Raw genomic sequence first — 14,452 nt, 5'->3', positions numbered from 1 at the left:
CTCATGATGTCCACTCTCAGTACAGCTGATGTCACACGACTCTGGGCACTTGGAGGACATTAGCTACTGAACATCTACGTGGTCGGACAAATCTAGGTGCTGTGTTGCTGAAAATACCTCTGCATAGCATCTATGTTTTTCCAGAGTAGTGCAAAATATCCAGATTTTATTTCCACCCTAACAGCCTGTTTTGTGCTGAGGTAAACCTTAAATGATTTCTGCTTGCCGTGTTCAGTGGGAGTGGGAAGTGAGCCAGAACAAATACGCTCTCAGAATAGCGGGACGGCATTAGGCCCAGTTTGCCACTTACGTCAGCGAGCGTCTGCCAGATCTCCCCTCCGGGCTCCCTCATATGGCTGTGTGTAAGTTGCACTCACCTTGGCACTCATTAGCGCCCCCTGAGGGCGTGCTGGCCAAAGCCAAGCAATATTTTTTACACTGGCAAAAAAAAATAAAAAATTTGCTGAGCTTAACTTCTTTTTGCTAAAGGTCACAGGCCTGCTTGAGGTTTAAATCCCTAAACGATTTCACCCTTTGTCCCTGAGGGAAGGTCTGTAGCTGTAACGGTAGAATCTCATGGGGAAGTAAGATACTTTTCATTATAAACTGGAAATGGACCTAAAGCTTACCTTTTCAGATGGGGGATTTCATAAGTGCTTTATGTGTTTTGACATCTATGCAGAGCTGATGTAGCAATGCCAATGTTATTGGCTCCTTCTGACCAGGATTACCAGTTGGAAGATGGATAGATGGTTGTCCTTTTATTTCTGTATTTTAAATTAATTAAATGCACCACTTGTGCATCAAAAGATGACACACCATGATATTTTTAATGAGTAAAGTCGTGGGCTGGCCAACAATGAACCTGGCTTATTCGTGTTTTTATTGGTTGCCTGGCCAGGCTACCAGTAAAACTATGTAAAGCACAGGCATCGTTTTCGTACTGTTTGGTACTATAGAGATTTTGAGCCACATAAAAGCACGTCATATTGAGCATTTAACCCAGATCAATCCAATTATGTGACAATTTTTTAGGACCCCTTTAATCGTCCTTACCCCGCCACCCCCCACACCAACCCAACGTGTGGCGCCCCTGCGTACTTTAACTTAATTTAATATAGTGCATTCGCAGGGTCTAATACACGTTCTTGTAGTAGTCTAAATGTACACTAGATGGTGCAACAGCACCATCTACTGTGCATTTATTTAAAAAAATACAGTATCATGGAGGTTGGTAATTTTACATATGACACTTAGCGAAATGTAATTAACAGGAATATTACTTGTTTTGTCTCGACATAATTACAGGAAAATAGAAGGAAAGCCATCTATGAAAACTCCAATCTTACCTGTGAAAATGTGGGTGTGATGAACAATTTCTTATTAACTCTGTAACGAGGAGATTACTCTGTAAATGCACAGGTACGTTCATAAGTGCACTCGGCTGCTCAGTCCCTGTGGCATATAATTTTCTCGCATATGACCGGCCGCCGTGTTTCACGGCAGAGGGAAGGGCAGAGAAAGGTCATTCACATCTTACACGTGCCCTCCATCCTACAGCCACAAGGAAGGACTATAAAAGAGCGAGACTGATAACTTGCAGCTCCAGCCGAAAGGGTATTATGGGCCTGTTTATATTGTTTGCGTGTTTTTATCCAAGCTTAGACTTTTCGTCTTTAAGTAACAAATGAAGATTTACCACACGAACAGGGTCTGGCAGTCCTTCTTGAACTTTGCTGACGCAGTCAAATATCTCCATCATCAAATGACTATAGCCTACTCATCGAGCTGAGTGGTCTTAAGAATACATCCTTTTTTTACGGAGTAAAGATGTGTGTTTTATATGGAAAACGTTTTCTTAAGCGGGGTCTTATCTTGAAAGAAGCATCGGTGCACATCAGAGCCGGATAATTCGCGCAGCACGAAACAACCCGTTGATGTAATAGCAATGAATGCTTAAGTTATAATTAAACTGCAATAAGTATGCATTTTAAATACTAACAATCAATGCTAGTACAATCATAATGCAGACACTGTAATAAAATAAAATTATCTTCAAGAAAGGATGTATTATTTAGTGTTAGTTGTTTATCATCTGTCATGCAGTCGGCCTCATTAGAAACTTTGGCGTTGCATGTTAATCCTTTCTGGAGGTAAAGTAAAGCTTCATAGCGTGCAGCAAGTGTTCATTTACTGGGCATATTCAAGAGCATCATCTGGACAAGCCGGTATCATCAACGGAAATCGTTACCATAGTCTGCTGAAGTGGGTCTGTGATCTTAAAATGCCTACTTGAAAGCGCAAAGTTCATGTCTGCCGAATCCATGCTGATCTCCCAGTAAAGATAAGGCAGTTTCTTCTGTTATATAACTAAGCCAAAAATCGAGACTACAAATTAAAAAGCAAGTCGTATGTCGCATTATACAATTGATGAATGTTACGTATTGCATCGGTCATTTTGGATTAAATCCACGTAAACTACACAAACAAGCGTGCGGCTGTAGTATATAAACCAAGGTGACTGTTCATCATTTAGCTACACATAGTTAAAAAACATTTCGTAAACTTCTGTCACTTGTTTATCTCATTGGGGACATTTTTATCTTTATATATAATTATTCTCTTTGTTTATTGTATCTGTATTCATTTTAGGTAACTGTTCAAGTCAGACGCACGTGTTTGGTGAGGAGCGACCGCCCAGGTCCAGCAGGGGGCTGGATCAGAGCCGCTCTCCTCGCTGCCAGCAGTGGCAGAGGCGGACACTTGGCGGACGGGGCAGCTCTGCGCCGCACCTGTGCGTTTGCGCGGTCAGGGTGTTTGCACGGCCAAAGCTGCACTAAATGGACCGCTTCGTATTTGCTGTCAGCCCTCTGCGCCTGTCCTGCATTTAAAGCCCCGGCGATGCGCTGTCCGGCGTCCGTGGATGTGTGATACGGCAACCCGGGTGTCATTATCTCTCTCTCCGGCGGCTCGTTGTGTAGAAAATCTGTTTTTTGAAACTGCAGGGAACAACATGGACTAATTGCTTTTTTCCTCGTTCACGATGGGACTATATAAACTTTCCCTTGTGTTTGGTACATTTTTTGTCGTTTCAGGTAAGATTGGGATTTTATTTATTTATTACTGTCACTAGATCCACGCCCGAACTGAGTGAACTAGAATATCTTATTTCTCGAATTAATACATTGCGTTTTATTGCCGTATTGTTTTGCGTGTAATATCTTTCTTTTAATGCATATGAGTTTTTACCGGTATAATGTATGAATTCATATTTAAATGGAATTTTCCAGTTTTTATGCGGCTGACCAAACGCCCTGTTTCACGGGCGGTCTTTATTGATTATTTTTTTTTACCAACATCTATATGTTTTTCCTGTTTGTGCTATTAAGTTTTAGGCTTCGGCGTGGATCCTGCTTTGCGCATCAATGTTTTCGATGAATTAAACCTTGGAGAGGGGTTCCCTGGAGTTTCTCAAGTCCAGGGTTTCCACAACGAGAGCCGAGCTTTTCTCTTCCAAGGTGAGACAAGACGAATCTCCTGTTTATAGTGTCTCCTGTTTGTAGAAAAATGCAGTTTAACCGAGTACACGTTGCGGAACACTCTTACTTCGTCGTAAAACGACGAGTAAGATGCAGAATAGTTTAAGGGATATAGGGACGTCCTGTTTGTGGTGCATTCGTATGTGTCATTGCTTCGGCGATATTCCAGGGATGGAACTAAACAAGTAAGCGGCGTCGAGGAAATAAAAATCATCATTTCAAAACAAAAGTTCAATGTTATTGGTTTAAATGTGAAGGGCACCCGTGAATTTGAAGCAGCAGATGGTGTTGTGGTTAAGGCAGCGTATCCAAGCAGGGGAACCGTTGGTGCATTTAGAGGCATTGGACAGTCCGCAGCGGAACAGGATGCTGCTGCACTGTTGTAAACCGTGCTAATCAATTCACGCTCTGATATGCATAAACAAAACTGTCAGCACACAGCTGTGGCACATCGCTAGCAGGTAACATTTGGCTGATTGATTGATGGGTTTGTGACTGAAGGATTGATTGTTGCACTTACCGCCTTGATGAAATAATTAAACACGTCAGTACTGGGCTCAGCACAGTGGTCCCAAATGGTTACTCTCCACCTGCTGTCCAAAAGAGCTTCTTATGAGCTTCTGTGATTTGGAGTTTACTTGCCCTAACCGTCTCGAAGAATAAAGGTGATTAAAAAAAAAAAAAAGTGTTTCCTTTCAGCACAGTGACGCAGTGGGCTTCACTGTAACCTCACACCTCCCGGATTGGGGATTTAAATCCCTCCCCAAGCCCTGTGTGTGGAGTTTGCTTGATCTCTGCATGTTATGTGAGCATTTCTTGGGTACCCCACCTTCATCTAAAAACATGCAATTTGGGGGGGGTCAGGTATATATTTATATTACATTGTGTGGACATTTGGTTTGTTTGCTTGCTTATGGTTAAGGTTAGGGCTGGGTAGGGGTTGGGGTTGATATTGTTGCAATTAGTGTTTTGCCCATAGATATGAATGGACGATCCCCACAAAGATATCAATATGTGTGTGTGTGTGTGTGTGTGTGTGTGTGTGCCTTGCAGTGAACACATGTTCCATCCAGGGTAACTCCTGTATTGCCTGATTCCAGGCCAACCACAACCCTGCATTAGATAAAAAGTATGGATGGATGGATGCATTTTCTTCAGCTTCCTCTCATCCATTCTGTCGGTTTTATTTTGAATTCTGGTATAAATGGTACCACTGAACAGCCTTTTGTCTCATTGTTAATGTAGAAGTATCTCTTTGGTCAGGGATTCCAGCCCTGACATGTCGACACAGCACAGAGCAGCAGATCAGCAGATCTGCCATACAGTTGAGCTCCGTCCAGAGATCCCACATGCCGCTTCTCTTGCATTCTTTCGTTTCAACACCTCGCCTACCTGTGTTCTCTCAGCCATCTCACAGAAATCGGAAACGCTGAACGTCAGATTGCGTTTTTTTTTTTTGTTTTTTTTTTCTTTCGTGTGAGTGTGCCCTGCGATGGGCTGGCCCCCCGTCCCGGGTTGTTCCCTGCCTCATGCCCGTTGCTTCCGGGATAGGCTCCGGACCCCCCGCGACCCAGTCGGATAAGCGGGTTGGAGAATGGATGGATGGATGGATTTTATTTTCAGCCCTATCGTTTTAATAATGAATACAGGTGATGGTATTCCTGGGTTTAACTCTTCGCTGAGGCAAAGAAATTGGGATGTAAATGTTAATTCAAAGATAACCTCCTGAGTCCCGGGCTTTTGTTTGGTGTGTGTGTTTTATTTCCTTTAGCTATTTGGGATTAGTAGGACCTCATAATCATAAAAACATTTTTTTTTTTGAACAATGAATAGTTTTAAACTAAAAATGATGTCCTTATATGAGGACGTAGGATCTCAGGAGGATAAAGTCAAGGCTGTTCTGGTCAGCCATAGATGGTGCTGCTGACAGCACATGTGTGTAGCTGCGCTTCCTGTCTGCCGCACGCCCTGAGGTGCAGGTGTGCGTTTGGGCTGCAGTGAGTTAATCAGCCAGAAGGAGGCTTTAACAGAGAGGCTCCATTAAGACATTCCATCAGTCTGCCTCTCTCACCCACATTCATGAAATGCTAGTGGTTTTGAATGGTGGAGATATTATGGACAGAGCTGTTAGCCTGGAACATTTGGTTTGGTTCATCTGCGAAGGGGCTGTTTCATTTTATCCCTGACATCTGAGTTTATAACGCTGAAGCTCGCTGTTGCGGAGGCAGGAACTATGCCTGACTCCTTTTGTCCGTTCTGTCATTCTGCCGGAAAAAAACCTTGGCGTGACGTGAGCTTGCGGTTCATTAGCATGCGAGAAGCCACACCTGACGGCTGACAGTCTTTGCTAGCGTCTTACTTACGCTCTGCTCCCTGCCGCTGTCGCCGCCCTGGTGACTGACAGGGGCAGGGCATGCCGTTTGTGACATTCTCACTGGCATTAAACTCAAACCGGGTCAGCAGGCAGGAAGGGGGCGGTTCAGGTCACATGACCAAAAAGGTCAGCGGTACCTGCCTTGGGAATGTAGTCGTGTGAAAACCGCTTAACCTGATTTGTGTGAGAGGCAGAGGGAAGGTTGGCCATTGGCACTACAGGTTTAAGGAGCTGCATCTGACCATGAATGCAAACGTCAGCTGAGTGAGCAGATTACACAGAGGGGTACAACAACTCCTGCAGAGCATAAACAAAACAGATGCCATGGCGACCGTGCCGACCCTTTGTGGCCTTGCTGTCCTGCAGGTGTGATGCTTATTTACCAACTGCCAGGCAAGAGAGGGGGGCACTGCTCTTTAATATGTAGAAGGCTTGCCAGGTGGTGCATGCTGGGCTTGGGACAGGCCGGGCCAGGTGCATGCTGGGCCAGGGGTGCCGTTTCCCCTGGGATCGAACAGACAGAAGGCATCTGACGTCTGAATGCTGGGCAGGCCCCTCCACCCCTCCGCAGGCGTTGCGGAGGAAGCCAGACGGGGCTTCCTGTGTCATGGAACGCGCGCTGCAGCCATGGCCAAGTTCTTCATGCGCCTCCTTTACCTCCTTTCGTGCGACAAGCCTGTGACCAGAACATGAAACCAGCAGGGATGTCATCTGCTCTGAGCTGCATTTTCCCACAGAGTCCTGTGTTAAAGGGGGACTGGAGATGAAGGCCTGTGTCAGAATAGCAGTGAATGTGGTTAGTGACTGTAGAATGGCTCTATACAGCCGCACAGAAGCAAATGTGATCAGTGTCTGTAGAATGGCTCTGTACAGCCGCACAGAAGCAAATGTGATTAGTGATTGTAGAATAGCTCTGTACAGCCGCACAGAAGCAAATGTGATTAGTGTCTGTGTAATGGCTCTGTACAGCCGCACAGAAGCAAATGTGATTAGTGTCTGTAGAATGGCTCTGTACAGCCGCACAGAAGCAAATGTGATTAGTGACTGTAGAATGGCTCTATACAGCCGCACAGAAGCAAATGTGATCAGTGTCTGTAGAATGACTCTGTACAGCCGCACAGAAGCAAATGTGATCAGTGTCTGTAGAATGGCTCTGTACAGCCGCACAGAAGCAAATGTGATTAGTGATTGTAGAATAGCTCTGTACAGCCGCACAGAAGCAAATGTGATTAGTGTCTGTGTAATGGCTCTGTACAGCTGCACAGAAGCAAATGTGATTAGTGTCTGTAGAATGGCTCTGTACAGCCGCACAGAAGCAAATGTGATTAGTGACTGTAGAATGGCTCTATACAGCCGCACAGAAGCAAATGTGATCAGTGTCTGTAGAATGACTCTGTACAGCCGCACAGAAGCAAATGTGATTAGTGTCTGTGTAATGGCTCTGTACAGCCGCACAGAAGCAAATGTGATTAGTGTCTGTAGAATGGCTCTGTACAGCCGCACAGAAGCAAATGTGATTAGTGACTGTAGAATGGCTCTGTACAGCCGCACAGAAGCAAATGTGATTAGTGTCTGTAGAATGGCTCTGTACAGCCGCACAGAAGCAAATGTGATTAGTGATTGTAGAATAGCTCTGTACAGCCGCACAGAAGCAAATGTGATTAGTGTCTGTGTAATGGCTCTGTACAGCCGCACAGAAGCAAATGTGATTAGTGTCTGTAGAATGGCTCTGTACAGCCGCACAGAAGCAAATGTGATTAGTGTCTGTAGAATGGCTCTGTACAGCCGCACAGAAGCAAATGTGATTAGTGATTGTAGAATAGCTCTGTACAGCCGCACAGAAGCAAATGTGATTAGTGTCTGTGTAATGGCTCTGTACAGCTGCACAGAAGCAAATGTGATTAGTGTCTGTAGAATGGCTCTGTACAGCCGCACAGAAGCAAATGTGATTAGTGACTGTAGAATGGCTCTATACAGCCGCACAGAAGCAAATGTGATCAGTGTCTGTAGAATGACTCTGTACAGCCGCACAGAAGCAAATGTGATTAGTGTCTGTGTAATGGCTCTGTACAGCCGCACAGAAGCAAATGTGATTAGTGTCTGTAGAATGGCTCTGTACAGCCGCACAGAAGCAAATGTGATTAGTGACTGTAGAATGGCTCTGTACAGCCGCACAGAAGCAAATGTGATTAGTGATTGTAGAATAGCTCTGTACAGCCGCACAGAAGCAAATGTGATTAGTGTCTGTGTAATGGCTCTGTACAGCCGCACAGAAGCAAATGTGATTAGTGTCTGTAGAATGGCTCTGTACAGCCGCACAGAAGCAAATGTGATTAGTGACTGTAGAATGGCTCTATACAGCCGCACAGAAGCAAATGTGATCAGTGTCTGTAGAATGACTCTGTACAGCCGCACAGAAGCAAATGTGATTAGTGTCTGTAGAATGGCTCTGTACAGCCGCACAGAAGCAAATGTGATTAGTGATTGTAGAATAGCTCTGTACAGCCGCACAGAAGCAAATGTGATTAGTGTCTGTGTAATGGCTCTGTACAGCCGCACAGAAGCAAATGTGATTAGTGTCTGTAGAATGGCTCTGTACAGCCGCACAGAAGCAAATGTGATTAGTGACTGTAGAATGGCTCTATACAGCCGCACAGAAGCAAATGTGATCAGTGTCTGTAGAATGACTCTGTACAGCCGCACAGAAGCAAATGTGATCAGTGTCTGTAGAATGGCTCTGTACAGCCGCACAGAAGCAAATGTGATTAGTGATTGTAGAATAGCTCTGTACAGCCGCACAGAAGCAAATGTGATTAGTGTCTGTGTAATGGCTCTGTACAGCTGCACAGAAGCAAATGTGATTAGTGTCTGTAGAATGGCTCTGTACAGCCGCACAGAAGCAAATGTGATTAGTGACTGTAGAATGGCTCTATACAGCCGCACAGAAGCAAATGTGATCAGTGTCTGTAGAATGACTCTGTACAGCCGCACAGAAGCAAATGTGATTAGTGTCTGTGTAATGGCTCTGTACAGCCGCACAGAAGCAAATGTGATTAGTGTCTGTAGAATGGCTCTGTACAGCCGCACAGAAGCAAATGTGATTAGTGACTGTAGAATGGCTCTGTACAGCCGCACAGAAGCAAATGTGATTAGTGTCTGTAGAATGGCTCTGTACAGCCGCACAGAAGCAAATGTGATTAGTGATTGTAGAATAGCTCTGTACAGCCGCACAGAAGCAAATGTGATTAGTGTCTGTGTAATGGCTCTGTACAGCCGCACAGAAGCAAATGTGATTAGTGTCTGTAGAATGGCTCTGTACAGCCGCACAGAAGCAAATGTGATTAGTGACTGTAGAATGGCTCTATACAGCCGCACAGAAGCAAATGTGATCAGTGTCTGTAGAATGACTCTGTACAGCCGCACAGAAGCAAATGTGATTAGTGTCTGTAGAATGGCTCTGTACAGCCGCACAGAAGCAAATGTGATTAGTGATTGTAGAATAGCTCTGTACAGCCGCACAGAAGCAAATGTGATTAGTGTCTGTGTAATGGCTCTGTACAGCTGCACAGAAGCAAATGTGATTAGTGTCTGTAGAATGGCTCTGTACAGCCGCACAGAAGCAAATGTGATTAGTGACTGTAGAATGGCTCTATACAGCCGCACAGAAGCAAATGTGATCAGTGTCTGTAGAATGACTCTGTACAGCCGCACAGAAGCAAATGTGATTAGTGTCTGTGTAATGGCTCTGTACAGCCGCACAGAAGCAAATGTGATTAGTGTCTGTAGAATGGCTCTGTACAGCCGCACAGAAGCAAATGTGATTAGTGACTGTAGAATGGCTCTGTACAGCCACACAGAAGCAAATGTGATTAGTGTCTGTAGAATGGCTCTGTACAGCCGCACAGAAGCAAATGTGATTAGTGACTGTAGAATGGCTCTATACAGCCGCACAGAAGCAAATGTGATCAGTGTCTGTAGAATGACTCTGTACAGCCGCACAGAAGCAAATGTGATTAGTGTCTGTGTAATGGCTCTGTACAGCCGCACAGAAGCAAATGTGATTAGTGTCTGTGTAATGGCTCTGTACAGCCGCACAGAAGCAAATGTGATTAGTGTCTGTAGAATGGCTCTGTACAGCCGCACAGAAGCAAATGTGATTAGTGACTGTAGAATGGCTCTGTACAGCCACACAGAAGCAAATGTGATTAGTGTCTGTAGAATGGCTCTGTACAGCCGCACAGAAGCAAATGTGATTAGTGTCTGTAGAATGGCTCTGTACAGCCGCACAGAAGCAAATGTGATTAGTGTCTGTGTAATGGCTCTGTACAGCCGCACAGAAGCAAATGTGATTAGTGTCTGTAGAATGGCTCTGTACAGCCGCACAGAAGCAAATGTGATTAGTGACTGTAGAATGGCTCTATACAGCCGCACAGAAGCAAATGTGATCAGTGTCTGTAGAATGACTCTGTACAGCCGCACAGAAGCAAATGTGATTAGTGTCTGTAGAATGGCTCTGTACAGCCGCACAGAAGCAAATGTGATTAGTGATTGTAGAATAGCTCTGTACAGCCGCACAGAAGCAAATGTGATCAGTGTCTGTAGAATGACTCTGTACAGCCGCACAGAAGCAAATGTGATTAGTGTCTGTAGAATGGCTCTGTACAGCCGCACAGAAGCAAATGTGATTAGTGTCTGTAATGGCTCTGTACAGCAAATGTGATTAGTGTCTGTAATGGCTGACACTGCACGCTAAAACTTCATAAATTCTAGGCTTGAACAGGAATACAGCAGTTTGAAACTGAGCCCCCGCTGTCAGCGGACACAGTATAGTCAGAACGTCCGCCCTGTGGTGGGGGTTTTTTGAGCCAAAGTTCCAGATGGGGGGCTGATTTGGTGGTTAAGAATGAGGCTGGCTATTGCCCCCCCCCCACCCCCCCCCGGCTTGGCTTTGACATGTGACTGTGAGGGAGGTAACGGCACATTCCCCCGCCACCAATCCCCTGGCATTTTACGCTACCCTACTATATTCCAGGGGAATTCTACAAATTTTAATTAAAAGAAGTGCCAGTTTCCTGCAGACAGATAATCTCCATCCGCACCCCCAGATGAGCAGCCCCTCGGATGATGTGCTTGACTAGTAGGCAGAATATCTTGGTACATGGTTCTTTGCGGACAGGAGGTGGTTTTCCTCCGGCTATTAAATGTCAGGGAGGTGCAGTTACAGTGGCAGTTACAGTGGCCCTCACACATCGATCCATCTGCCACTGCAAAGAGTGATTCAGTCCCCCCAGTATAGAGGCTGATTGGGACACCTCTTCAGCGGGGAGGGTTTTTGGTTTTTGCAGGGGGGAGGGGGGGACCTCCTGCAGTGCTTTACCCACCCCCTGACTGGCTTGGGCTCATTCTGCTAAAAGTCTGTAATGTTTGGTTACATTTTTAATCCAGAGTTTTATCACACAGAGAGGTTTAAGCTGCAGGCTGCACTTTGACCTCTATCCTTGTGAAAATTCTGTCCAGTCTTAAGAAAAAGAGCATCTGGGTATCTGACTCTAAATAAGCTTGTTTGAGCTGTGTGGAATTACTATTATTTATTGTTTAAAATGGGCTTACCCCACTTTAATTATTCATACGTCTTATTATATTCCAGCACTCTGGGTGCAGCTTCTGTGACTCAAACTTGGGATCTTCGTGCCCCCAGGCTTGTTCTGTAGTCACTGTGCCATGGAGTAAAGTCGCTCTCTGACTCACTGATGCAGGTTGCTGTTCGGGGCTTTGAACTGTTCTGACCCCGCCCCTTCATCTCCCTGCCTCCTCATATGCCCCGCCCCTCACCCCGCCCCTTCATCTCCCTGCCTCCTCATATGCCCAACCCTTTCACTTTTCTGCCTCCTCATATGCCCTGCCCCTTCACCTCCCTGCCTCCTCATATGCCCCGCCCCTTCACCGCTCTGCCTCCTCATATACCCCGCCCCTTCACCTCTCTGCCTCCTCATATGCCCCGCCCTTTCACCTTCCTACCTCCTCATATGCCCCGCCCCTTCACCTCTCTGCCTCCTCATATGCCCCGCCCTTTCACCTTCCTACCTCCTCATATGCCCTGCCCCTTCACCTCTCTGCCTCTTCATATGCTCCACCCTTTCACGTCCTTGCCTCCTCATATGCCCCACCCCTCTCCCCTCCCTCTCCCCTCAGACTCACGCCGAAGTGTGAGCTCCTCGCCCGATGCCTCCCGCCGCATGTGGCAGAAGTTGCGTGGCAGCACCGAGTTCACGCTGCTGGTGACCCTGCGGCAGGATCGTGCTAGCTCAGGAGTCATCCTGTCCATCCGAAATGCCGAGCACAGGTAGGCTCTCTCAGCTGATTAGCCCAGTGCCTTGGAGGGCGGGATCTTAGCCTCGCCTTTTATGTCACATATCCTACAAAGAAACCGAGGCATTTAAAAGATCATACATCACTGCAAGGTGGCTGATAGTAGTATTACACCACCCATTGACAGTATTGGGTGACTGACAAGAATATGACATCACCCATTAACAGTGGAGGGTAACTGACAGCAGTATGACATCACTCATTGACACTATTGGGTGACTGAAAAGAATATATCACATCACCCATTGACAGTGGAGGGTAACTGACAGCAGTATGACATCACTCATTGACACTATTGGGTGACTGAAAAGAATATATCACATCACCCATTGACAGTAGAGGGTAACTGACAGCAGTATGACATCACTCATTGACACTATTGGGTGACTGACAACAATATGACATCACCCTTTGACACTGCAGAGTGATTGACAGCAGTTTGACATGATCCATTGGCACTCGAGGGTGATTGACAGCAGTATGACTCCATCCATTGGCACCAGAGGGTGACTGACAGCTGTGTAAATCTTTCCACTTTGATGTTTCTAAGCGTGTTTCATTTTACAGTGATTAATAAACTTTGTTCAGGATGTCATCAGGCTTTCATGTTTTGTATTTTTACAAATACAAATATTTCCAGGCAATGCCACAACTACACTTCCTGTATTAAGCTATTTAAAAAAAATCTAAATCTATATTTGCTGAGGTCAGAAGTATTTTCAGTTCCTTTGTTGAGCAGGATACTTCGGGAAAACAATCACGTCGCTCACCGAAAAGGGGATCAGACGTTATTTTTTCTTATTATTTCCCATTTATTGATCTTGATCCTTCCAAGCGACAGCCGGCGACCGCATGACGGACGTCGGTGAAGCGAAGCGCGAAGGGCAGAGACCTGAGGCCGCTGCTGTGCGCGGAGAGGAGGCTCGTCTCGGGGGACTCGCACGCTCAGAGGCGCCCGATTGTTTAGGTGTCAGTCGGGCTCTTGGTGGACGCCTAAGAGCTTACAGGCAGTGTCTGGGAGGGGGGGGGGGTAATCCTTCTGTCTGCCCGACCAGAGCGTCTAATGGAGCTGGTCAGGTTTCGATCGGTTTAGACTCAGAATATCAGTTTTAGCGTGATGTGATTGGGGAGCTCACACTGCGGTGGCATTTCCCTTCGGTTTATTGTTTCCTGTGTTCCCAGTAATGCGGGCAGGGAGGGTTATGCTCTTCTTCAGCTGATCTGATGAAATGAAGCAGGGGCTCCCACCTGCTGGTGCCAGTGATCCCCCGAGCCGCAGAACGCTGGGGGTTCAGGGGAGGGATTAGTTCATTTCAAAATATAAACCATATCGTGATGTCAAACTCCAGTCCTGGGGGGCCGGAGCCCTGTGTAGCTTAGGTCTTTCCCTGTTCCACCACAAATTATTCAGCTCAAGAGCTGTGTGGTAATTAGCACAAGGAGTTGAATCAGGTGTGTTAAATGAGGGGAAACCCAAAAATGTGCAGGGCCCCGGCCCCCCAGGACTGGAGTCTGACACCCGTGAACTATATACTTTCAAGCCACACCTGACATTCGCACGTTCTGATTGTATCTGAAGCAACTAAACTTAACTCCAGCCCACCGATTGATCTACAGGCACCCCCCACCCCCACTACCCCCCAAGGGCAAATTTTACTGCCAGTCCCCCTCGCCCCGGTGGTTAACAAACAACTGATGACGTTGGCAACAGTTTTCTATTAAGCGTCTGTAATCCGATCTCGGATATTTCTACACATCTTGCTGATCAAAAGGTTGGGAACCCCTACAATAAGGGGATTGATAAATTCTTTATTAGTTGACACTTATATTTGAGCTTAATGTGGTACAATAGTATTATATTTAAGGTTCTGGATATTTATGGGATCAGATGGATTAAAGCCAGACGGTCTCTGTAATGCCCGGCATTGTAGCCATTTTTCAGCCCTCTGTGATGCCTCTTAGGTTCCTGGAGCTGGAAAGCAGTGGACAGCGAAGCGAGGTCCGCCTGCACTACCGGTCCCAGGGCCATCAGCCTCGCACCGAGATCTTCCCCTACGCTCTGGCGGATGGCCAGTGGCACAAACTGTCAGTGGCTCTGAGCGCCTCCCACCTCCAGCTGCATGTGGACTGCAACAGGTAAGCAAGCCCTGCCCGCCGCTGACCAGTGGGC

General features: G+C 46.3%; 1 protein-coding gene across 1 annotated transcript in view; it reads left to right on the top strand.

Annotated features, from left to right (window-relative positions):
- Positions 1-1,521: 1,521 nt before the first annotated feature.
- LOC111843130 (protein kinase C-binding protein NELL2a-like) overlaps positions 1,522-14,452 on the top strand; it is a 43,084-nt gene continuing 30,153 nt past the window's right edge. The window contains exons 1-5 of the mRNA XM_023810423.2: positions 1,522-1,617; positions 2,653-3,095; positions 3,390-3,518; positions 12,106-12,256; positions 14,245-14,418. Coding sequence (XP_023666191.1) covers positions 3,044-3,095; positions 3,390-3,518; positions 12,106-12,256; positions 14,245-14,418 — 506 coding nt within the window. The 5' untranslated portion in view covers positions 1,522-1,617; positions 2,653-3,043. The remainder of the gene's footprint in view (positions 1,618-2,652; positions 3,096-3,389; positions 3,519-12,105; positions 12,257-14,244; positions 14,419-14,452) is intronic.

This window comes from Paramormyrops kingsleyae, chromosome 3, assembly GCF_048594095.1.
Source record: "Paramormyrops kingsleyae isolate MSU_618 chromosome 3, PKINGS_0.4, whole genome shotgun sequence".
NCBI lineage: Eukaryota > Metazoa > Chordata > Actinopteri > Osteoglossiformes > Mormyridae > Paramormyrops > Paramormyrops kingsleyae.
Note: the sequence above shows the minus strand (reverse complement) of the source record. Positions and strands in the feature narration are given on the sequence as shown.